At 31.0% G+C, this 24,496-nt stretch overlaps 1 protein-coding gene across 1 annotated transcript in view; it reads left to right on the forward strand.

Annotated features, from left to right (window-relative positions):
* The window catches only part of LOC143206024 (uncharacterized), a 74,183-nt gene extending 55,596 nt beyond the window's left edge, over positions 1-18,587 (forward strand). Inside the window, exons 15-17 of the mRNA XM_076418974.1 lie at positions 1,759-1,914; positions 1,981-2,131; positions 17,834-18,587. Of these exons, the coding sequence (XP_076275089.1) occupies positions 1,759-1,914; positions 1,981-2,131; positions 17,834-18,106 (580 nt within the window). The 3' untranslated portion in view covers positions 18,107-18,587. The remainder of the gene's footprint in view (positions 1-1,758; positions 1,915-1,980; positions 2,132-17,833) is intronic.
* The last annotated feature ends 5,909 nt before the right edge of the window (positions 18,588-24,496 follow it).

Consider the following 24,496-nt stretch of genomic DNA (forward strand, 5'->3'; position numbering starts at 1 on the left):
TGGGATGCCGAAAGATATCGTTATGTCAAACTTTAAAAAAAAGCATATTTAAAAAATTGTATTTAAAAATCGATATATTGATATTTTTGTTGACTAGTTTTCAATGTCTTCTCAAAAAAATTATTTCAAAAATTTTAAGAGATTATTATAATTAAATGCCAAAAATGTAATTTTAAACGTTTATTATCAAGACACTTTCCTGGTTTTTAATTACTATGTTATTTCTAAAAGATCATCGGCGAAGGAGAATAGTGGGTGAAAACCAAAGTACCCCCTGTATATCGTTCGATTTTATCTAAAAGAAATCGATTATCCTTAGATTATTATTGTGGAAATAACTTTTTATGGACTCCATTCTACTTGATGTATCTCATATGGAGTAGAGTTGTTTCACATAGATCATTTATGTTATAGTAATAATAATTATCCCGAATATAATCTCCCCGAATTTGTAAAAATAGTTATAGGTGAGGATGATAAATATGGCTAATGGCAACTCAAAGATCTATATATTAAATCACGAGATAAATGACACAGATCCTTCGGCATATCAAAATTATTTTTACTAAAAATATCTATTTTATTTTCAAAAAGATTTTAATGAATGTTTGTGATTATTCACTATTCTCGAAACATTCGGAGATCCAAAATATAAATTTGTGAGTTTTTAAATCTCTCGCTTTTCACTGTATATGACTTCTTGTATATTGTAACATTATAAAATATTTAAAGATTTAAGGAGGTATTCTAGCCTAGATGCACGAAAAAGGCGTTTAAAGTTTCTCATAAAATAACGCGCAGCCTATATGCTGTGTCACTAAGACACCCATTTCTCCGAAAATAATTCACATTTTGAACAATAATCGTAAGGACATATTTAAAAAAATGTTTTTTTTTTTGGTAATTTTTAGATTAAAATACTCACCTAATAATGGTATCCTGGTATTGCTACTGTGTAATTATTAATTTATTGGTAGTATATTATGTTGTACTGGATGTTTTATTACGTGTTGAGTATTATTTTATAACTTGTTTAATAACTAACAACTGGTTCTACATTTTACTACTACTGTTTATTACAATTTTTAATGATATTTTACTGTTATACTGATATTAGTACTTAAAAGTTTGGCTGCATTTTATTCAATATGATGTTTTTAATTAATATGCGATACACACATCACATTACCTATGCAAAGTTAAATATTCTAGTAAAAAGCAATAATTTAAAACTTATCTAGATTAAAAATAATTATTCATCAAAATAAGAAATGAAACTTTAAAATAGTAATATAGTCGGTTTTTCATCATTTTACTCATGAAAATCAATTTTTCTTACTTTGGTAATTGATCTCGACATGTAGAATAAAATGAAAACGTTAAGGAATATATGTCCAAAGCACCATCAAACATAGGGCGTTCAAAGTTACTTGGTTTAGTCGGTTATTACTTGACTTTGCTATAATACATAATAAATAACCATTATTATATGTATATGTTTCAAACTCACGATAGGTGGTGATGTGAGTATAAATACATGTACACCGTCAATGTTTAGTAAATAAAGAGCCATTTTGAAACGAGTTTTGCCAAATTCAAACTTTAAAGCAACTAAAGTATCAATTAAAGCCAGCGACCCATTAATACATAACAGCTCTTAATGGTGTTTCATTTCAAAAATTGTCTTAAAAAACTCACGCTCACATATTTTATTTGGTTCTATATTGGACATTAACAATCTTAATTTGAAAATTTTAGGTACGAGAACGAAGATCCACTTGTTCGTTTTACTGAAGCCCAACTGGCGGAGGTTAGAAAAGTTACATTAGCTAAAATACTTTGCGAGAACACCGATGTCTACAGTGATATGCAGCGATCAGTGTTCGATCTGCCTTCTAACTTTTTAAATCCACGGTAAATCGAGTTAATAAATGATTTATATAATCAAAATATGTTAAATGTATTTTTTTGTTGTTACAGAGTACCGTGCCATTCATTGCCATCAATCGACTTCAACGCTTGGAGGGATACTACCACCAGACAGGGATGTAATTTCGCAGGTCGTCGCGTTCGTATTGGGGACAGCGCATTCCCCAGCCCTTGTACCAGTTGTATTTGCACATCTGATGGGGTAAGATTTTTTATTATAAGAACTACTAGATGACCTAGTGAACTTTCAAATAGAACAGAAAATTAAAAATATAAAAATAAATATAATTAGTAAATAATGAATTTTTTTACAATATGTGATAATTAATAACAATTAATTAATAATTAATAACAAATTAACGTTAGCTCCGAACCACGGTCCTCAGTTTTAAGCCTACCGACTGGCGAATGACCAACTTTAGAAATCATCCCAGAAAACTTGCAGTCTTACCAAGCCTGGTTACTGGCGTGACTGGGATCATTTTCTTTGTCGGATTTTACACTCTTGACTAGAACAATCACAAATTTTAATAATCACTAACATAAATCTACGACCATGCCCCAGCAGGATTCGAACGTGTGGCTCTCGCAACAGTAGAAGGACCGTCCTATCGCCTTTACTACTGCATCAAGCCGGCTGACGTGGTAATATAGCACGATAAAATAAAACAGAAAGACCTAATAATAGTATAATAGAAAAAGTTGTTGGTGTCTGTGGCATGAGATACTTCTATTCCTCTATAAGACTAGTCTCAATCTTTCAAAAATAATAGTTTCTTTTATTTTCTTTTAAAAGCTTTAAAAAAATAACCGGAACTACGAAACTACGATAGTACGGTAAAACGTAAAATTGTGTTAGCTCGTATAGGAACATGTTATTATCTAATGTTATGAACATGAAATTATCTAAAACATGCTCATATTCATCTCCTTCACTATTCCCTAACCGCGAATGAGATGAAAAAAATTAACTTATGATGAACGTTTCAAATAATTGTCCAATTTGACATACTTCTTGAGGAGTGTATATTTCTGAAACCATAAACTCTAATGGATCCAAAAAATTTTTAAACTAAGTTGGTTAAGTAAACTTATACCAATATATTTACTCGGATACTTACTCAAAATATATTTCTTTAAAGAAATGAACCCTCTTAAAGTACCATATCAACGATTTTGCATTATTTAAGTATTGAATCGCTTTGTACCAATATATTAAACGTGGTTACATATCTTCTCTCGGGGAGGATGCAATTATGAAATTAAAAATTAAATATTTGGAAATATTACTTATATGAAAATATTATATATAAATTTACCCCAACTTACAACAATAAACAAGCAGCAACGATCAGAATTATAATCATAATTAATCATATCAGATTATAATTAATCATAGTTTGGGATTTTTAATATTATCAACCCATTTTTTAAAGACAACTGAATATTTCTTCAAAGGAAAACACTGTTTGCATTTCTTCGTTATCTGGGAATCTGAGTAGATTACTAACTACAAATGAGTAGACAACTACTACCGAGTAATATTATACTAATAAACTAATGGATAATCATTTAGTCAGTAGCAATAGCACCATAGAAACAAAATTAATCAATCAAATCCCTTGAGGTCTATTAGCATAGCGGTTAAAATAACTAATAAGTTTAAAGTAGTGACAACTAGATATTGGATGTCGCAAAACATTTCTCCGAAAATGGTTATAAAGCTAGAAGTATAAAGGTCTATTTTCTCTGTCAATGTCGATTCTTTTCACTTTTATTATTAATGGCACTGATAATGACACTTTGCATGGCGAAACAAAATTGTTATTTTTATTATTTTTTTTACAATAACCACAAATATTTTAAAACCAAAATTATCAAAATCGGTACTATTTATTAAAAGAAATTAATTCATTTTTATAAAGAAGAATTATATTTACTTTTGATTGATGCCTATCAACAAATTATTGTTAATATAGTTTTGGTGTGACCTAAAACTCCAGTTCTATACAGACATTTCTCTTTATTATATATACTAACAATTATTATATCGTTAAGGTTGATCATTTTGTGTAACACTAACTTTGACTTTGAACGTTATTTCTTTTATATTGAAGATAATGGATTGATTGTTGGAGGTTTTTAAAAAATGATAGCAATATTAACTTTTAAATTAAAATAAATGTCTTTTGAGGCTATACTTATTTATATTTTATTTTATAGTTTTAAATTTTTTGCATAATTACAATTCTGCATTAATTGTATTAATCTATTTAATTTATATGAAGCAATCTTGAAATATTAGCTGCTTGTGTGTATTTTTATCAGCGATATAAACGACCTAATAAATCTGTTATATTTCCCAGTTGTGAGATACATGTAATTAAAATAACAGTTTTTCGTTTAGTATTTCACTTTCGAAATTCATTACTTTTAATTTGAAGAAGCCTACTGCCGAAGACTGTCAAACATTAACACATTTATGGTGATTCTACTATATCATATCCCAACGTGTTTGTTTCAAGATTTAAAAGTGGTTATTATGACATCAACCACCAAGAAAGTTTTAGAGAACCAAACAAGTTCGAAGATAATAAATTGGAGGAATTATTTAATGAAAACTCAGCTGAAGCTCTCAAAGAACTTTTAGACAGTTAGACCTTTAGGCCTTCTTTAAACTAAAATATTTCTTTCAATACAACATCCCCACGTTGCCAGAAAGATGAAAATAAGTTGCAATAATGGTTTAAATTTAAAATTGGACCTGATAGATGGCTGCGATAATGGCTAGCTATTTTGGCCGTAAAATATAAATGTGGACGGAATTAATTGTAAAATACAACAATTATTGCACGGTAATTAAATATAATTCGAATCAATCGTTACTGCTATCGATTCTGACGAAGTTGTCAACTCTCATTTTCTTCTTTTGAATTTTTGAATTCACTGGATTTACTCTAAATTCCACTAAAATTAAAATTGGTTCTAATAACTAAATTCCAACTGGTTCACTGATCATTTTTCTTCAAAATTTGAAGGCATCGAAGTTTTAAAACAGCACGCCATTGGTTATAAAAAGAATGATCAGTATTCTCGGAGCTAATGTTTTGAACAACATATTTCAAGGTGACGCTATATACCATGGATTTCAATGATCCCTTCAGGCTCAGCCATTCCATTCAAATGTTCACAATTGTCAGTTAGCTTGGCATTTGCCATGACTATTGCTAGACCAAACAATGTCAACTTGTGGCTTGTATTTAGAAAATTCATTATTTTCACATGACCAATTAGAGGCTCAAGCATTGGCGAACCATTAAGTTTGTTCATTTGGAGCCCTTAGATATTAACTAAAGATATTGTTTGACAGAACGCATTACGATATAAAGAATCAAATTTCATCCCTATTAATGTTAAGATTAATCGTATATCTAATGATGTATTTTTTGTACCTAAATTTGACATGAAAATGACATGAGTTTTACTATCTTTTCTGCTGTTCAATAAAACAGTTTTAACTTTATATATAACGCTTTTAAGCTTATATTATACAGATAACAGATCAATTGAAAAGTCCCCGGTCTACTATAGTAAAACACTTTTTTTGGGAGTATTAGTTTTTTTTATTCAACATAATCCCCTTCAAGGGTGATACACTGATTATAGCTGCTTCAAAATAGACCTCAGTTTCGACGAAAATTTCTTCCCAGCGAGCATTCTTTTGAGATATAAACAGGAAATAGTCGCTGGGGGACAACGACGATCTAGAGAATACTGCGGATTAGGAAGCAATTCGAAGCCCAATTCGTGGACTTTTGCCATCATTTTCACTGACTTGTGACTTTGTGCATTGTCTTGGTGAAACAGCACTTTCTATTTCTCTAAATTCGGCCGTTTTTCGGCGATTTCGTCCTTCAAACGGTCCAATAACGCTATGCAATAGTCGCTGTTAATGGCCCTTCCTTTTTCAAAGTAGTGAATGAAAATGATTCCGTGAGCATTCCAAAATACAGGCGCCATAACCTTGTCAGCCGACTGTTTTCCCACGGTTTCGAACGGGTTCATCGTATGCAGTCCGCTCGGAATGATATTATGGAGCCATGTTTCATCCATTGTCACATATCGACGCAAAAATTCGGGTTTATTACGCTTCATCATCTTCAAACACTGCTTCGAACCATCAAAAACCTCGTTGTTTTTGGTCAAAAGTGAGCTCGCGCGACAGCCACTTTGTACAAAGCTTTCTCATACCCAAATATTCGTAAATTATATCATGTACTTTAGAGTGCCTGTTATTTCATTCAATTTCAATTTACAGTCATTCAAAATCATTTTGTGGATTTTTTTATGTTTTCGTCGGTAACAACCTCTTTTGAAAGGTCCACTGCGTTCACCGTCTTCGGTGCTCATTTAAACACGTCTAAACTTAGCATATCAAACTTTGATGGTTGATTTTCCTTGAACAGTGTCCGCAAGCTCGGCATCAAGACAAGTGTTTGCTTCAACTCTATTTTTTCCCTTCGAAAAGAAATATTTTCTCAACACGCGAAATTCCTTTTTATCCATTTTTTTCACAATAACAAAAGTTGCCTCACTACATGCTATAATTCACAAACGAATGATCCGACAGCTGTTAAATTTATACACGCATCTTCTGAGTGTTTAGGATAACGTAAAAACATTAATAAGGTTAACACTGGATGCAGGATTTGAGTAATATGGCGGGCATTTCAATAATAACTTGAAGAAACACATCCTTGACAATTTTTATTAATTTCAAAATTCACTAAATATTTTATTATAGAATTTTTGATAATTCATATATATATATATATATATATATATACATATATATACATATATATATATATATATATATATATATATATATATATATATATGTATATATATATACATACATATATATATATATATGTGTATATACATACATATATATATATATATATATATATATATATATATATATATATATATATATATATATATATATATGTATATATATATACATACATATATATATATATATATGTATATATACATACATATATATATATATATATATATATATATATATATATATGTATATATATGTATATATATATATATATATATATATATATATATATATATATATATATATATGTATATATATATATATATATGAATTATCAAAAATTCTATAATAAAATATTTAGTGAATTTTGAAATTAATAAAAATTGTCAAGGATGTGTTTCTTCAAGTTATTATTGAAATGCCCGCCATATTACTCAAATCCTGCATCCAGTGTTAACCTTATTAATGTTTTTACGTTATCCTAAACACTCAGAAGATGCGTGTATAAATTTAACAGCTGTCGGATCATTCGTTTGTGAATTATAGCATGTAGTGAGGCAACTTTTGTTATTGTGAAAAAAATGGATAAAAAGGAATTTCGCGTGTTGAGAAAATATTTCTTTTCGAAGGGAAAAAATAGAGTTGAAGCAAACACTTGTCTTGATGCCGAGCTTGCGGACACTGTTCAAGGAAAATCAACCATCAAAGTTTGATATGCTAAGTTTAGACGTGTTTAAATGAGCACCGAAGACGGTGAACGCAGTGGACCTTTCAAAAGAGGTTGTTACCGACGAAAACATAAAAAAATCCACAAAATGATTTTGAATGACTGTAAATTGAAATTGAATGAAATAACAGGCACTCTAAAGTACATTATATAATTTACGAATATTTGGGTATGAGAAAGCTTTGTACAAAGTGGCTGTCGCGCGAGCTCACTTTTGACCAAAAACAACGAGGTTTTTGATGGTTCGAAGCAGTGTTTGAAGATGATGAAGCGTAATAAACCCGAATTTTTGCGTCGATATGTGACAATGGATGAAACATGGCTCCATAATATCATTCCGAGCGGACTGCATACGATGAACCCGTTCGAAACCGTGGGAAAACAGTCGGCTGACAAGGTTATGGCGCCTGTATTTTGGAATGCTCACGGAATCATTTTCATTCACTACTTTGAAAAAGGAAGGACCATTAACAGCGACTATTGCATAGCGTTATTGGACCGTTTGAAGGACGAAATCGCCGAAAAACGGCCGAATTTAGAGAAATAGAAAGTGCTGTTTCACCAAGACAATGCACAAAGTCACAAGTCAGTGAAAATGATGGCAAAAGTCCACGAATTGGGCTTCGAATTGCTTCCTAATCCGCAGTATTCTCTAGATCGTCGTTGTCCCCCAGCGACTATTTCCTGTTTATATCTCAAAAGAATGCTCGCTGGGAAGAAATTTTCGTCGAAACTGAGGTCTATTTTGAAGCAGCTATAATCAGTGTATCACCCTTGAAGGGGATTATGTTGAATAAAAAAAACTAATACTCCCAAAAAAAGTGTTTTACTATAGTAGACCGGGGACTTTTCAATTGATCTGTTATCTGTATAATATAAGCTTAAAAGCGTTATATATAAAGTTAAAACTGTTTTATTGAACAGCAGAAAAGATAGTAAAACTCATGTCATTTTCATGTCAAATTTAGGTACAAAAAATACATCATTAGATATACGATTAATCTTAACATTAATAGGGATGAAATTTGATTCTTTATATCGTAATGCGTTCTGTCAAACAATATCTTTAGTTAATATCTAAGGGCTCCAAATGAACAAACTTAATGGTTCGCCAATGCTTGAGCCTCTAATTGGTCATGTGAAAATAATGAATTTTCTAAATACAAGCCACAAGTTGACATTGTTTGGTCTAGCAATAGTCATGGCAAATGCCAAGCTAACTGACAATTGTGAACATTTGAATGGAATGGCTGAGCCTGAAGGGATCATTGAAATCCATGGTATATAGCGTCACCTTGAAATATGTTGTTCAAAACATTAGCTCCGAGAATACTGATCATTCTTTTTATAACCAATGGCGTGCTGTTTTAAAACTTCGATGCCTTCAAATTTTGAAGAAAAATGATCAGTGAACCAGTTGGAATTTAGTTATTAGAACCAATTTTAATTTTAGTGGAATTTAGAGTAAATCCAGTGAATTCAAAAATTCAAAAGAAGAAAATGAGAGTTGACAACTTCGTCAGAATCGATAGCAGTAACGATTGATTCGAATTATATTTAATTACCGTGCAATAATTGTTGTATTTTACAATTAATTCCGTCCACATTTATATTTTACGGCCAAAATAGCTAGCCATTATCGCAGCCATCTATCAGGTCCAATTTTAAATTTAAACCATTATTGCAACTTATTTTCATCTTTCTGGCAACGTGGGGATGTTGTATTGAAAGAAATATTTTAGTTTAAAGAAGGCCTAAAGGTCTAACTGTCTAAAAGTTCCTTGAGAGCTTCAGCTGAGTTTTCATTAAATAATTCCTCCAATTTATTATCTTCGAACTTGTTTGGTTCTCTAAAACTTTCTTGGTGGTTGATGTCATAATAACCACTTTTAAATCTTGAAACAAACACGTTGGGATATGATATAGTAGAATCACCATAAATGTGTTAATGTTTGACAGTCTTCGGCAGTAGGCTTCTTCAAATTAAAAGTAATGAATTTCGAAAGTGAAATACTAAACGAAAAACTGTTATTTTAAGTACATGTATCTCACAACTGGGAAATATAACAGATTTATTAGGTCGTTTATATCGCTGATAAAAATACACACAAGCAGCTAATATTTCAAGATTGCTTCATATAAATTAAATAGATTAATACAATTAATGCAGAATTGTAATTATGCAAAAAATTTAAAACTATAAAATAAAATATAAATAAGTATAGCCTCAAAAGACATTTATTTTAATTTAAAAGTTAATATTGCTATCATTTTTTAAAAACCTCCAACAATCAATCCATTATCTTCAATATAAAAGAAATAACGTTCAAAGTCAAAGTTAGTGTTACACAAAATGATCAACCTTAACGATATAATAATTGTTAGTATATATAATAAAGAGAAATGTCTGTATAGAACTGGAGTTTTAGGTCACACCAAAACTATATTAACAATAATTTGTTGATAGGCATCAATCAAAAGTAAATATAATTCTTCTTTATAAAAATGAATTAATTTCTTTTAATAAATAGTACCGATTTTGATAATTTTGGTTTTAAAATATTTGTGGTTATTGTAAAAAAATAATAAAAATAACAATTTTGTTTCGCCATGCAAAGTGTCATTATCAGTGCCATTAATAATAAAAGTGAAAAGAATCGACATTGACAGAGAAAATAGACCTTTATACTTCTAGCTTTATAACCATTTTCGGAGAAATGTTTTGCGACATCCAATATCTAGTTGTCACTACTTTAAACTTATTAGTTATTTTAACCGCTATGCTAATAGACCTCAAGGGATTTGATTGATTAATTTTGTTTCTATGGTGCTATTGCTACTGACTAAATGATTATCCATTAGTTTATTAGTATAATATTACTCGGTAGTAGTTGTCTACTCATTTGTAGTTAGTAATCTACTCAGATTCCCAGATAACGAAGAAATGCAAACAGTGTTTTCCTTTGAAGAAATATTCAGTTGTCTTTAAAAAATGGGTTGATAATATTAAAAATCCCAAACTATGATTAATTATAATCTGATATGATTAATTATGATTATAATTCTGATCGTTGCTGCTTGTTTATTGTTGTAAGTTGGGGTAAATTTATATATAATATTTTCATATAAGTAATATTTCCAAATATTTAATTTTTAATTTCATAATTGCATCCTCCCCGAGAGAAGATATGTAAACACGTTTAATATATTGGTACAAAGCGATTCAATACTTAAATAATGCAAAATCGTTGATATGGTACTTTAAGAGGGTTCATTTCTTTAAAGAAATATATTTTGAGTAAGTATCCGAGTAAATATATTGGTATAAGTTTACTTAACCAACTTAGTTTAAAAATTTTTTGGATCCATTAGAGTTTATGGTTTCAGAAATATACACTCCTCAAGAAGTATGTCAAATTGGACAATTATTTGAAACGTTCATCATAAGTTAATTTTTTTCATCTCATTCGCGGTTAGGGAATAGTGAAGGAGATGAATATGAGCATGTTTTAGATAATTTCATGTTCATAACATTAGATAATAACATGTTCCTATACGAGCTAACACAATTTTACGTTGTACCGTACTATCGTAGTTTCGTAGTTCCGGTTATTTTTTTAAAGCTTTTAAAAGAAAATAAAAGAAACTATTATTTTTGAAAGATTGAGACTGAATTGATTCTGAGTGTTTAGGATAACGTAAAACCATTAATAAGGTTAACACTGGATGCAGGATTTGAGTAATATGGCGGGCATTTCAATAATAACTTGAAGAAACACATCCTTGACAATTTTTATTAATTTCAAAATTCACTAAATATTTTATTATAGAATTTTTGATAATTCATATATATATATATATATATATATATATATATATATATATATATATATATATATATATATATATATATATATATATATATATATATATATATATATATACATATATATACATATATATATATATATATATATATATATATATATATATATATATATATATATGTATATATATATACATACATATATATATATGTATATATACATACATATATATATATATATATTTGTAGGACCTACTTAGGTGCTTAGTTATCTGGACCTAATTATTTCGCTAAAAAGGAGCTTCCTTTTTAAGCGATATTATTTTTAACATGTTGATGTCAATTAAAAACAATCCTTTATATAAAAAAGTTAAATATGTAATTTGTTTGTTTATTATGCAAGAGGTTGTTAAATATCAGTTGTCGCCGATCTGATAGCATCGCAGGTATTGATGGCCCCACGTTATCCTCTTTCGAGATCCGGTTCCTAGATATTAGACGGATTGTTTGTTTGGACTACGGCATATGAGACCAGAGCAAAAACTATAAATAGCAGGCTTATAAATTTTAAATGTTTAATTATATTTTATGGATAAATAGCAAAAAAATCGTTTTCGAGTAGTAGTTAAACAATCATTATAGCTCTGGCGGAATTATTTTCGAATTGTGATGAAATTATGATAAACCTTGACATTGAAAGTGGTCGTAAACATTATGAGATGGGATGGAAAGTAGATATCTAACTGCGTTTAATATAAAATTATGTAAATATTTGTTTTTAAGTAAATGTAGTCTTTAGAATTCACACACTTCACAAAGCTACCCGATATCATCTTTTATAGCCTGTGAACAAGTAATAATCACAATGAGTTTTCAACAATTCCATGTAAATGTAATTATTGAAGTCAAAGATTTTTTATAACATCTTACTTAGATACGCTTAGTACAATCTTAATTATAAATTAATTTATTACTACATTTCATTTTTACTTGAATTAATTCACAAGCAAGACGAGTGTGAGAAAATACATCATTATGTATTCCTCAATTATAAAATTATAATAGCTTATAGTTATGGTTTACACTAAAGTTATACACTGTATTTAAGTTCATATGGTTTGGTTCGCTTTAATCTCCTGACAATTTGCGCGCTGTCCCGCAGTTGTATTGCTTCCATGTTAGTATGATTTAGTAATCTTCTTTCGTGTTTCAAGGCAAAATCGTAGATAACTTCGAAAATCCATTTGATTACCAAGTCATCGTGTAGTTCTTCGTTGCTTAAGTAGCGATAAGCATTGGTAATCAATCGAAGAACCTTGTTTCGACAGCGTTGAATTTTTAGCGCAACCCATTTGTACCCCATAGGTCCAAATTGGCTTTATAATTGTCTTATAAATCAACCTCTTTGATTTTAGATCAAGTTGAGAGTATCTTCCGACTAACCAGTATAGTTATTTTATTTTGGTTCTAATGTGTTATGCTTTTTGTCTAACATGATGTTGAAGTCAAAGGTGTGTGATAAATTGTCACAAACTGCTAATGATTTTCTTTTGTTTTAGCAATATGTTTTCAGGTTATATTAAAAAAGTCTTTGTTAATTGAATGTTGTTCAATTTTTTTGTCTTATTCTATTTATAGTGGTTTTCAATAAGAGTGAACTCTGTATTTAACATATTTCATTATCAAATCATTCAAGTTAAGATACAAACGAAGTACTGCGTTTTTTGATATACACATAATTGACCCGTCTCTTCTTCCATCACGATACTAATTAAGTGAAACATTCAATTAAAAGAAAAAATATTGTTATATTATTTGGAACATTTCTGTTAATAAGTAAGATTTAATTATCAAATACGAAAATCTCTCAGCCTGTCAATGAAAAACTGCTTTCCAAAAAAAAAAAAGATTTTATTTTTCTATATAGTATTTCTGGAGAGCATGGAAAGCTGGATATTTATCGGGGCCCTCTCAACTTCTCCAATGGAAGTTTGATGGTTCTTAATTAGAAGAATAGGAAGGAGAGCCGAAAAAATCGTAACACATTTTTCTCATCGCACCTGTCCTAGTGATAGTTTTCTTCTTAAAGCCATATTTCTTTTCACCAATATTGATAACCATCTGGTCAAAAAGGTTGGAAGTAAGATTAAACTATAATTGTTCTGCCTTTTTCAAGGTAATCAATTCATACAACTGTTGACCACCCATTCTTTCAACTACTACCCAACATGGTTTCTGGCATGTTATGCTGGACCAATGTATCATCAATTGATCGTCATTCGGCAAATGTGGTACTCCGGTTTACGCAGAACTTGTACATCCATAATTTTTTGCGCAAGGAGTTTTCTACTTTCTCTATTTTATGTAGCTTCAGCTATCTTATTTATGTTCACTTGCCTAACAACCAACACTCGTTTCTCGATGGTTTCCAGTATGTGTCTACATATTTTTCCTATCGTTAATGCAGGCAATCTTGAAGGGACGTACGACCGTATTAAATTCTGCTGTCCATACTTTGTTTAACATGGAAGGGTGGAGTTCAATCATCAACAAAGAACTTTGTGAGCACGCGATTTTCATGTGTATCCCTTTTAAAGAAAGAAATGCAATACGTCTAATGTAAAAATTCGTATAAACAAATAAAGTCAGAGTAAACAACTATAATATGTCATTCTCACTACTGACGTACACACACAAAGAAAACATTAAATTGTGTAAGACCGAGAATTTTTCATCTTACCCTGGTTAAAATGTTGCCGAAGCATAAACTTTTTGAAGTGTCCATGAAGAAGTATTAGAAAATGATTTTTAGCATGTTTTAAATTATTTAGGATTTATTTACTCGGATTCTTTTATTTCTGTTTATGTATCGACTGCTTTTTTTCCAATAACCTGCTTAATATTCAGTTGTTTAATATTAAGTTTTTCAGTTGACCAGATATTCTCAATTCATTTTATTATATTTTATGATGAATTCATGTAATTATGGATATACTAGGCCTATACATTTTTCCAACTTGAAGCTTTATTGCGAAAAATCTATTCGCGGTGTAATTGTATCTAAAAATCAAAGTATTGAATATCGATAGCCGCTATCTATTCTCACCTTTCAGGTAATTTATGGATTCTACTTCGAACGAACTATATTTCTTTTGAGGCTGCGGATAAATCGACCCATTTTACAGTATCTTCATAATAAGCTGCTGTCTTACTGGGTTACGACTTATATATCGGAAGAAGTAGTAATTGGAAGCAACAAAACCTGGATAATACCGGATAAGCCCGATATGTTTCACCAGCTTTGCAATATGTGGTCGAACGTTACTCATACTGAAGAACAATATTTTATTGTATCTTTGCTCGTATTCCAACCGCTTTTCATGTAGTGCTCAAAAGCATCAATTATAGTCGATAACCATGAAATTGATGGTTTCATTAGGTTTTAGCAGCTTATAGTATATTGTATTAAGCTAATCCAACCAAATATATTACATCATTGTCGTTGATGTTAATGCATGACATGGTGGTCATAATTCTTTTCGAATTAGATCACGTACAGTACGATGAAAAAACCGTTCTGATTATGCCATTGAAGCAGTATTTCACACATTGACTCGAAATGATTTCGTCATGGAGTCATGCCTTCAAGTTCCCGTCTTCTAATTTTTAGTATTCCCAGAATTCTCTTGGTTTTCAATTTCAAAATCACCAAATTTAAATCGTGAAGGCCACTATTCACATGTTGAAATCGATGCACGATGGCTGAATCAAATTGAAGTAAGAAAGTAAGACTTCCTGTAATTTGAATTAATTCGAACTTTTTCGACGAAATGCCACATACTAAAAAGTGAAGAATTGTCAGTGAGTCCTAAAAAGTGAAGAATTGTCAGTGAGTCCTCAGCATGAAGTTGGGCATAAAAGTATCCGACAAGATAAATCAAAATTAAAATACGAAGTCACATAATTTATTGTAAATCCTTTCTAAATTCCAGCGTATTGTCGAGCACTCCACCTCGTTGTGATTTTGTTTTGAGAACTATATATAGTCCTTGAAAATGTTTTCAATATAAGATCCATATTCTAAAATGTGCTTACCTTACACCACTGCATGGCCTTAATTTAGTTCCTATCCTCTTATAACATTAGTAGATCATACCAATAAAATAATATAATGAATTAACCTATTTAAGTATATTTTCATATTTGGCACACTCCTTGGCATCAGAGAAAGTGAAACTACAACCAATTTATAGCTATTTTTGTCTTGTTTATTTAATAGATTCCCAGGTGGATAATATTATTTAGAATTGTTTGGCATTTTTATGTTAATGGCTTTAGCATCTAGATGTTAACAAACAGTAATAATATGGTTTTTCATTTTAAGAATTGCCAAATTATTTATAATTTTGTCATATGATTAAATTTTGTTTTTTTATCAAAACTGAAGGTAAAATAGAATATGCATTTAACATATCTGCGACATATGATCCATTGTTGTTTCATTTTAATTTTTCTTTTTATAATCGTATTAATTTGGTAAACACTATACAAAGATCAGACATTAGGATTCTCCCTAATTTGCAAAAATAACCAATTTTTAAATGTATTTGTGGTTTGAACAAATTGTGTTGCATATGTTGTGATTGTAACCAACATTTCTTCAATTTAGATCACCGGGAGCTGGATATCATCTTCACTTTGTTTTATTTTGGAAGAAGAGCAAGACCGTGTAATAAACAAAGTTATACGTCTTAGAATGTTATGTCTTAAAATGGGATCATATTATAAGATTTATTAACATAATGTTGTGGCAACAATTGACGTTATGCTGACTATAATTTCCCATCAGAAATTGGATTTCCAGAACTCATTCATTGCTAGGCTGTCTTAAGCCTCTTGGTGGTTGTTTCATTATTATAAGATTATTAAGAGTATTGAATTGAAAACAATATTTAAGATAATTTTCTTGTGTGTCTGTTTTGTTTTCTCTAAATACAGTAGTGGATTTACCAACCAATAGATGTTGGTGACCAAAAATTTTGCTAAAATATGCTTTTGTCTCACAAAAAAAATATATATATACATACTGAAAACGAGATTTAAAATTTTAATAAAAACCGCAATATTCTAGTACTATACAGTATAATGAATACTACAACCTCTAAATATGAAACTTTCGAGCTTATGAGATGAACTTAAAGCTGTATAAAATATAAGAGGTGGGGCAAAAAGACAGCCACCATTTTGGTTGCGTGGTGTTTAGCTCAGTTTAGCTTAAACCATTGTTTTGTGTAGATGTCCAAATTTTATTATGGATAAACATACATCACAAGAACGAGCAGAAATAGCAACAATATTTATTGAAAATAATCGTTCTCTTATTGCCACAGAGCGAAAATTGCATCAAAAATATCCTAGTCGTCCAATGCCTCACAAAACCACAATTTACCGTTTACGTACGAATTTTCAACAGTACGGTATGACAGCAGGCAGGCCTCGTGGTGGACGATACTGTTGCAGGGTCTCCAGAAACATCAATTCGGAGACATGTTACACATTCCCAGTTACACATTTATGCACGCAGATTAAGGCGAATTTGAAAATATTCACTGAGTTGAGTATAGTAATACAATTGTTTGACTGTTTGGTGAAATTGAAGATTTTTTGTAAATTAATAATGAGCGATGAAGCCCATTTTCTTTTCAGTGGCCACGTCAATAAATAGAACAGTCAGTTTTGGGAAACACAGAATCCTTAAATAATTCATGAGACATTATTGCATCCACTAAAAAAAAACTTTATGGTGCGGTACTCATGCTGGAAACATCATCGATCCCTATTTTTTTGAAAATGACCAAGGTGTTGCAGTGAATGTTACTGCTAAACGGTATAGACATGATTCGAAATTTTCTTCTGGTGGAAGTGGAAGAGCAAGGACTAGAGGACATGTAGTTTCAGCAAGATAAGACCACAGTACCCAAAGCTTGTTCAACATTTCAAATATTGAATGACGTCTTTCCACGAAAACTAATTTCGCGAAGTGGCGATTTGGCATGGCCAGCCAAATCTCCGTATTTAACAGCACCGGACTGTTTCTTATGAAGTTTTTTAAAATCAAAACTTTATGTGAACAAGCCTCAGACGATTCAACATCTTAAAGACAATATTCGTCACAAAACTTAAGAAATTCAACCTCAGATGTTGCAGGATATCATCAAACTGCTTTAAAAAGAGCCGAAAGTTGCATAGCGATTCGCAGTCACCATTTCGATATAATTTTTCAATAAAAGGCGAGAAAAGATGTAAAGACCAAATAAACTTTTTAGGAAAACCAAACTTACTTATCTTTTCTTTGAGAAAAGTTATAGGCAATCAAAATGATAGCGGGACTTTTGCCACACGTTGTACTTTTATATGACTGACTTCCCTTCAAAATTATTATGTTAGAAATATCAACAGTATTTATTTTAAACGAATTTTATTTCCTTATTTTCAGGGTAGTTGTGCTTCACTGAAAATCAACGACTGCAGCCAATTACTACGCGAGTGGTCTCGAGATGCCATCTTGCAGGACGAAGTGTGCACCGCTCAGTGCGGCTTCCTGCTACGTGAAGGCAGTCGAGGAGATATTCCCTTCGGCTTGGTACCACCACCGCCACGAGCAGTACGGAACAGGAACATCAATCGGGCACCCCGATTCCCATCATCCAGTCCCTTCGACTTCAATGATTTCAAGTTCCCGGATCTGTCGTCGTATATATCAAAGTAGAACCCGCTCATGCGCTTTACCGTAGGCTATGTGATGCTCAGTTAAAATTAGTTTTCGAGGTGAAATAAAACGAGGCATATTGCGAAATTGACGAATAAAATGCTAGCAATATCGGACGCTTGTTTGTAGATAGATTGATTGAAGAGTACAAAGATCATGTATTGTATGCCTAACCTAACTAAATATATTCTAGTCTGTTGTAGTCTTCTTTTACCATTTATGTTTTACGTGCATACTAGAGGGAATTAATGTAAATTAATGCAATACGTTTAGTGGCAACTTGTAGATCTCCTATTTATTACCAGTTGTAACGCTAAATCGAAATTAGTTACGGATTGTATATTTTTGTAATTGTTAATTTGTATATTTTCCTAGATTTTACGTCCACTGCCAAACTGTACATTATGTAATGATCAAAAGTGTTGTTATGCTCTTAACATATGTACATGTTATGTAATAAAAGTTTGGGGTTTTGTTACCACAACTGTGCCTTTTCATTTCCTTGTGTTACAAATATCACTGAGTTACAAATATAAAAACAATCGACGATTAATTGAAACAAATTATTCTATATTAAGGAGGTATTCTAGCCTAGAAGCAAGAGTGTTAGGTATTTTTTCAAATGAAATAAAAAAACAATATTTCTACTATCATTGTTTTTGGATAAATATTTATTAATGTTTAAAGAATATATGAAAGAGAAAATTAATAATCCGAAAAATTATGGGCTGATGAATTCTCAATAAAATGTTTTTAACAAAAAAATTGAAACGACTTCACTACATAGTATAAAACAAAGTCGCCTTTTCTGTCCCTATATCCCTATGTGCGCTTAAATCTTTAAAACTACGCAACGGATTTTGATGCGGTTTTTTTCAATAGATAGAGTGATTCAAGAGGAAGGTTTATATGTATAATACATGCATAATATACTAAGGCAACATTGCTAATTTTAGAGGTTTCTAACGTGATGTCGTAAATTAACCTATTTTTTTGGGCTTATTTAGCAATTAGCAAAAACGCTGCCTAACCCTACTAGTTAGATCAAATTAATGTACTACAGTATTGTACACCATAAAAAGGTCTACAAAAAAGTCCGCGATGGTATATGTTTATCTTTTAGGGATAACCCACATTAACCATTTTTATTGTTTACTTTTTACGTGAGAAAATGGCTTATTTACAAAGCTATTTTAAGCAATACGGCATTAATCCTTATCGAATTAAGTACCTTAAATACAGTGTGCAATTAATATAGATCAATATGGTTCCTTACAGCATGTAAATTAAACAAATATTTTCGGAGATATTACAAATTTAAAATTTGCGTTTAAAAATGTGTAATGTAATAAAAATTGTATGAATTTAGATATTCCAAAGATAGCAGGAAATCTTCATAGTAAGTATAGGGGAAGAGGAATTGTTTTACTCCAAATTTAATGCGTGCAGGCCAAGGGCAGTAATGAATGAACCAAAAATACTGGATCGATTTTAATCATGTTTTCATTGAGTGACATAGGCATATATATTTTATGCCCGTGCAAAGTCGGAGCGGGCCGCTATGTTTTTATATACAACGTTCATATTTTTTCTGTAGTGTATTTAATTTAGTATCAGCATTGCACCCGTGCGAAGCCGGGGCGGGTCGCTAGTTAAAAAATAAATGAAGAACTCACTAAAATTTAAAAAATAATTCAATTTAGATTTTTTAACACAAAAAAAACGTTTTAAAATAAAATATATACATAATAATCGTTGTAATAACTAAATAAAAATAAGCAAAAAACTTATTTAACCTATCTGCTGCACGTATTTTTTATACACATACAATTTAACTTAATACCCACCTAAACCTATTTATCTATTTACAATATTATTTTAACCACTACCAACTCATCACTTTGAAGTATGTACGAGCAACAAAATATATTAGCTAGTAATTTAATTTTGTGTATATGTCACAAAATTATATTATTTTTGCATTGTATTTGTATTGTTCTTCGATATTTTATTAGGTATTACAATGGATAGCCCAAGTAAAATTGCAGCCCGTATGGGGAAAAATATGAAGAAAGAAACAATGATTGAAATTAAAGACCGCTTCAGGCCCCGGGGTCCGCTACCTGCCCTATGTGATTTGACAAGTGTTCTAACTAAACTAAAACAGAACATTATTTTACCCAAACTAGAACAAAAAAGTTGATATCCCTGTTGGGAGTCGAACCCGCGACTTTTGCGTGCAAGCTTAATCTTCTAACCGTTATACCACAGAAACAGTCGCATGTAATATTTCCACTTTTCATATGATATGGCTAGTGTTTAGAAAGAAAACTGAGTGGCTTTTACACTGAACTACTTTCGATTTTTTATCACATCAGTTCAGTAATAGCATTATACCCAAATATCTGATTATTTTAGATAAAAAATATGTGAAAACTTTGGACATGCCTTTGATATTAGAGGGTTTCCTCGATATCCCTCCTTCCCACCAACAGATGCTGACTTGCTTCCAATGGGAACACCTCACAAGTACACCCTAAAATAAAAAATACAATCGAATAAAAATACAATTTTGAAAATCGGACCATAAATGATGGAAAAATCGACGAACATACATTAAAAAAATATATATGCAACCGAACCTCGATTACAAGAAACCAAGCACTACAAGAAACCTTCGATTTTTTCAAATTTCCATGCTAGAATACTCTTTTAAATAGCATGGACTTTCCTGGGCAGTTTAGAAGATTAACTGAGAAATAATTTAATTGTATTAGTAGGTTATCTGAAAAATTATCACAATAACATAAACAAATAACCTTTATGTGATTATGTTAAAATTTCAAGAAAGACATAACTGCCTTTGAATATAACAAAAATTTGAAACCGGCGTGTATTAAAAATTTCAAGCTACAAAATCAGTACAAAATTAAAGTTACAAAAAAATCCTCAAAGAACGAAAGAAACTCCTCAAAAATATGAAATCAGTGCGTGACATCGACTGTGTAGTTCTTATATTGAAGATAGCGATTAGTTACTATATGGCGATTCCTATATAAATACACCATAGTTCTTATATTTTTCTATACAACCTTTACTGATCAGTTCTAAACATTAATTCTGATGAAAAATGTTGTTCTTTTCTTTTTTTTTAGGTTAATAGAGCAGAAATGTACTATCCCATAAATGTGTGAAATGTTCTATACCTTCCATAACAGATAAGTTATTTAAAAGTAGTGTTAATGGTTAGTTACTTTCTCCAGGAGAAATACTATCGCTAAATAAGAATGCAACCAATGTTTTTCAGCTCAAAACCAGCATGCATTGTTCATTCAGCTAAAGGTGTTAATAGAACAAGAAGACCGTCAATCAAAATTATTTCCAGCCAATTCATGTGATACACATTTTCCTTCTTTTAAATATATTGCATCACATATAAAGGTCTTTATAGATCTGATTCATAAACTACTAAGCTATTCACTTTTATATCATTTCAAACTAAATAGAAATGTAGGGAAATAGAACGCATTCATTCATTTACCAGGTCAATTGAAAAGTCCCCGGCATGACATATAGATGGTGCTACTAGAATTAAATTCATGTGTTTTTAGTTAGCTCTAACCAACCAAATCAAAAGATGAGCATATAGATTTGTAGCTATCGGATCATTAGCTTGTGATTATAGCATTTTGTGTGAAGCAACCTTTGTTATTGTGAAAGAAATTTATATAAAAAAGGAATTTCGTGTGTTGATAATATATTTCTTTTTGAAGGGAAAAAATACAGTTGAAGCAAAAACTTGGCTTGATGCCGAGTTTCCGGACACTGCCTCAAGAAAATCGTCCATCAAGTATTGGTATGCTAAGTTTAGACGTGGTGAAATGAGCAAAGACGGTGAACGCAGTGGACGCCCAAAAGGGGTTGTTACCGACGAAAACATTTAAAAAATCTACAAAATTATTTTGAATGACCGTAAATTGAAATTGGGTTAAATAGCAGATACTCTGAAGCTTTCAATTGAACGTGTACATCATATCATTCACGAAAATTTGGGTATGAGAAAGTTCTGTGCAAAGTGGGTGCCGCGCGAGCCCACTTTTTACCAGAAACAATGACGAGTTGATGATTCGGAGAAGTGTTTGAAGATGATCAAGCGTAATAAACCCGAGTTTTTGCATCGATATGTGACATGCAATGAAATATGGCTCCATCATTTCACTCCGAAGTCCAATCGACAGTCATCTTAGTGGACTGCATACGATGAACCCGCTCCAAAGCGTGGGAAAACGCAACAGTCGTCTGGCAAGGTTATGGCATCTGTATTTTGAGATGTGCATGGAATCGTTTTCATTGACTACCTTGAAAAAGGAAGAACAACGGACAGCGACTATTATATAGCCTTATTGAACCGTTTTAAGAAATAAATCGCCGAAAAACGGCCGCATTTGAAGGAAAATGAAGTGCTGTTTCATCAAGACAATGCACCGTGTCACAAGTCAAACATGTGAAGTGAAACCGAAAACAAAAATCCATGAATTGGTCTTCAGATCTCAAAAGAATGCTCGCTGGGAAAAAAATTTCGTCGAATGAATAGCTGATCGCCGAAACTGAGGCCTATTTTGAAGCAAAGACTTATAAACTGGTTTAAAACATTTAATATCAAGTAAATTTAAATTAGATTCACCAGTAAGTCGCGCTTCCGGATAGTATTACTTTTTTAAGGCAGCTCAATGTTATGGAATATTATGTAAAGTTTATAGTAACCATGCTCCATCGATTTCAACATGCGAGTACTGATTTCAATGATTTAAAAGTTGTGAAAGATCAAACTTCAGCAAAAGCAAAATTCAATACGATTACGATTTAACATTTGATGGCATTACCCATGAAATCATCAACGTAGATCGCCATTGACTAAAATTGATACGCTAAAACGTCGTGACATGTCTCAGCAGCGCTCAGTTCTCATGAACATAACAAAAAATGGATCTATTCGGGGATAGCCTCAAAAAATACATCACTCTTTAGATATGGTGTACGTAAATTTTCTGAAACATGGGAAAAGTAACGTTTATTGATAGACAATACTTCAAACACATGGTTCAAATAAAAAATCCTTTAAAACTAATCCATAAGCCTAATAAATAGAATATTAATAGTGTTAATCAGAACTTAATTTATTTTGCACATAAAACTAAAAAATCTAAATAATGAAAATAGATCTCATAAAACTAGATGTCGCCTGGAGCTTAAAAGTTGCCATGGTTGTGCGATCTACGAAGAATCGTGTACGTTCCTTTTAAGGTACTATTTTGTAAGTATTCTATCCTTATATTTATAATACCAAAGTGAGTAAAACAACTACCGAATTTGGGTAAAATTATTTTAAGTGTATCTATAATCAATGCCAATTTATGCAGTTTCGTTCTAGAATTAGGTTATGTCGTGATATATTTTAATCTTTTCTTGTTCATTAATTTACAAGGAATGGCAACATCGACGACAAAATGCCACATCAAACTTCAATTAGAATAATGATGAATGACGTCTTCTTATTATTACTATTAAATGTTCAAATATTATTTGTAAATATTTGTTGGTTTTAAGTTATTATAATATTAATAGAGGAAATAAAACTTCATAATACATAGTTCAAAGATAGGATTGTTAAAACAACTAAACATGGGATGATTAAGACATAGGATAATGGAAAAGAGAAACGATGTCTTATACTCAGATTTCGAGGCCAGGTTATTCGAACTGATGATATTTAAGCCAAATACCAAAACTTGAAATAATATATAAAAGAAAATTGAAGAAAAATGAACATCAAATTTCGAGCTATATTAAAAAATACAAGCTGCTTGTAGGGACATCACAAAGTATATCTGTCTAGTGCGGTGGAAATATATTCAAGACTACTATTAATAAAGCAAAACTCAATATCACGGTTAAAACGGAATATATCTTGATTACTTGTCATACATGGATTCTTTACATGACCTTGACAAAGGACAATTTTGTCGTTTTGTTTCAAACAAACAGAATTGAGTTACGAATATATTTTAGTGTTTGATATGGTATTTTCTGTATAATCGCTAGTTTGTTGCTATTAATATTGTATAATCCCTATTAATGATAAATGTCCTTCTGCTCCACAGTGCAGTCCATGTATTAAATCTCATCATTAATAGTCTGAATAGTGCCATTCAAGCGAGAAAAAGAGTGATAAAGTTCCAAATCTATATATATTTTGTAAAATGTCTTAGACAACAAAATACAACAGTATCAGAAAATGTTCTGATTAGTGTCTGCTTCAGAAAAACTTTCGAACTTCAGAAGGACTCTCATAACTCTAAACCGAAAGCCAAAGCGTATCGGCCACATACG

This window comes from Rhynchophorus ferrugineus, unplaced genomic scaffold (genome assembly GCF_030347505.1).
Source record: "Rhynchophorus ferrugineus isolate W39M unplaced genomic scaffold, kcgeb_rfMv2 rfM1, whole genome shotgun sequence".
Lineage (NCBI taxonomy): Eukaryota > Metazoa > Arthropoda > Insecta > Coleoptera > Curculionidae > Rhynchophorus > Rhynchophorus ferrugineus.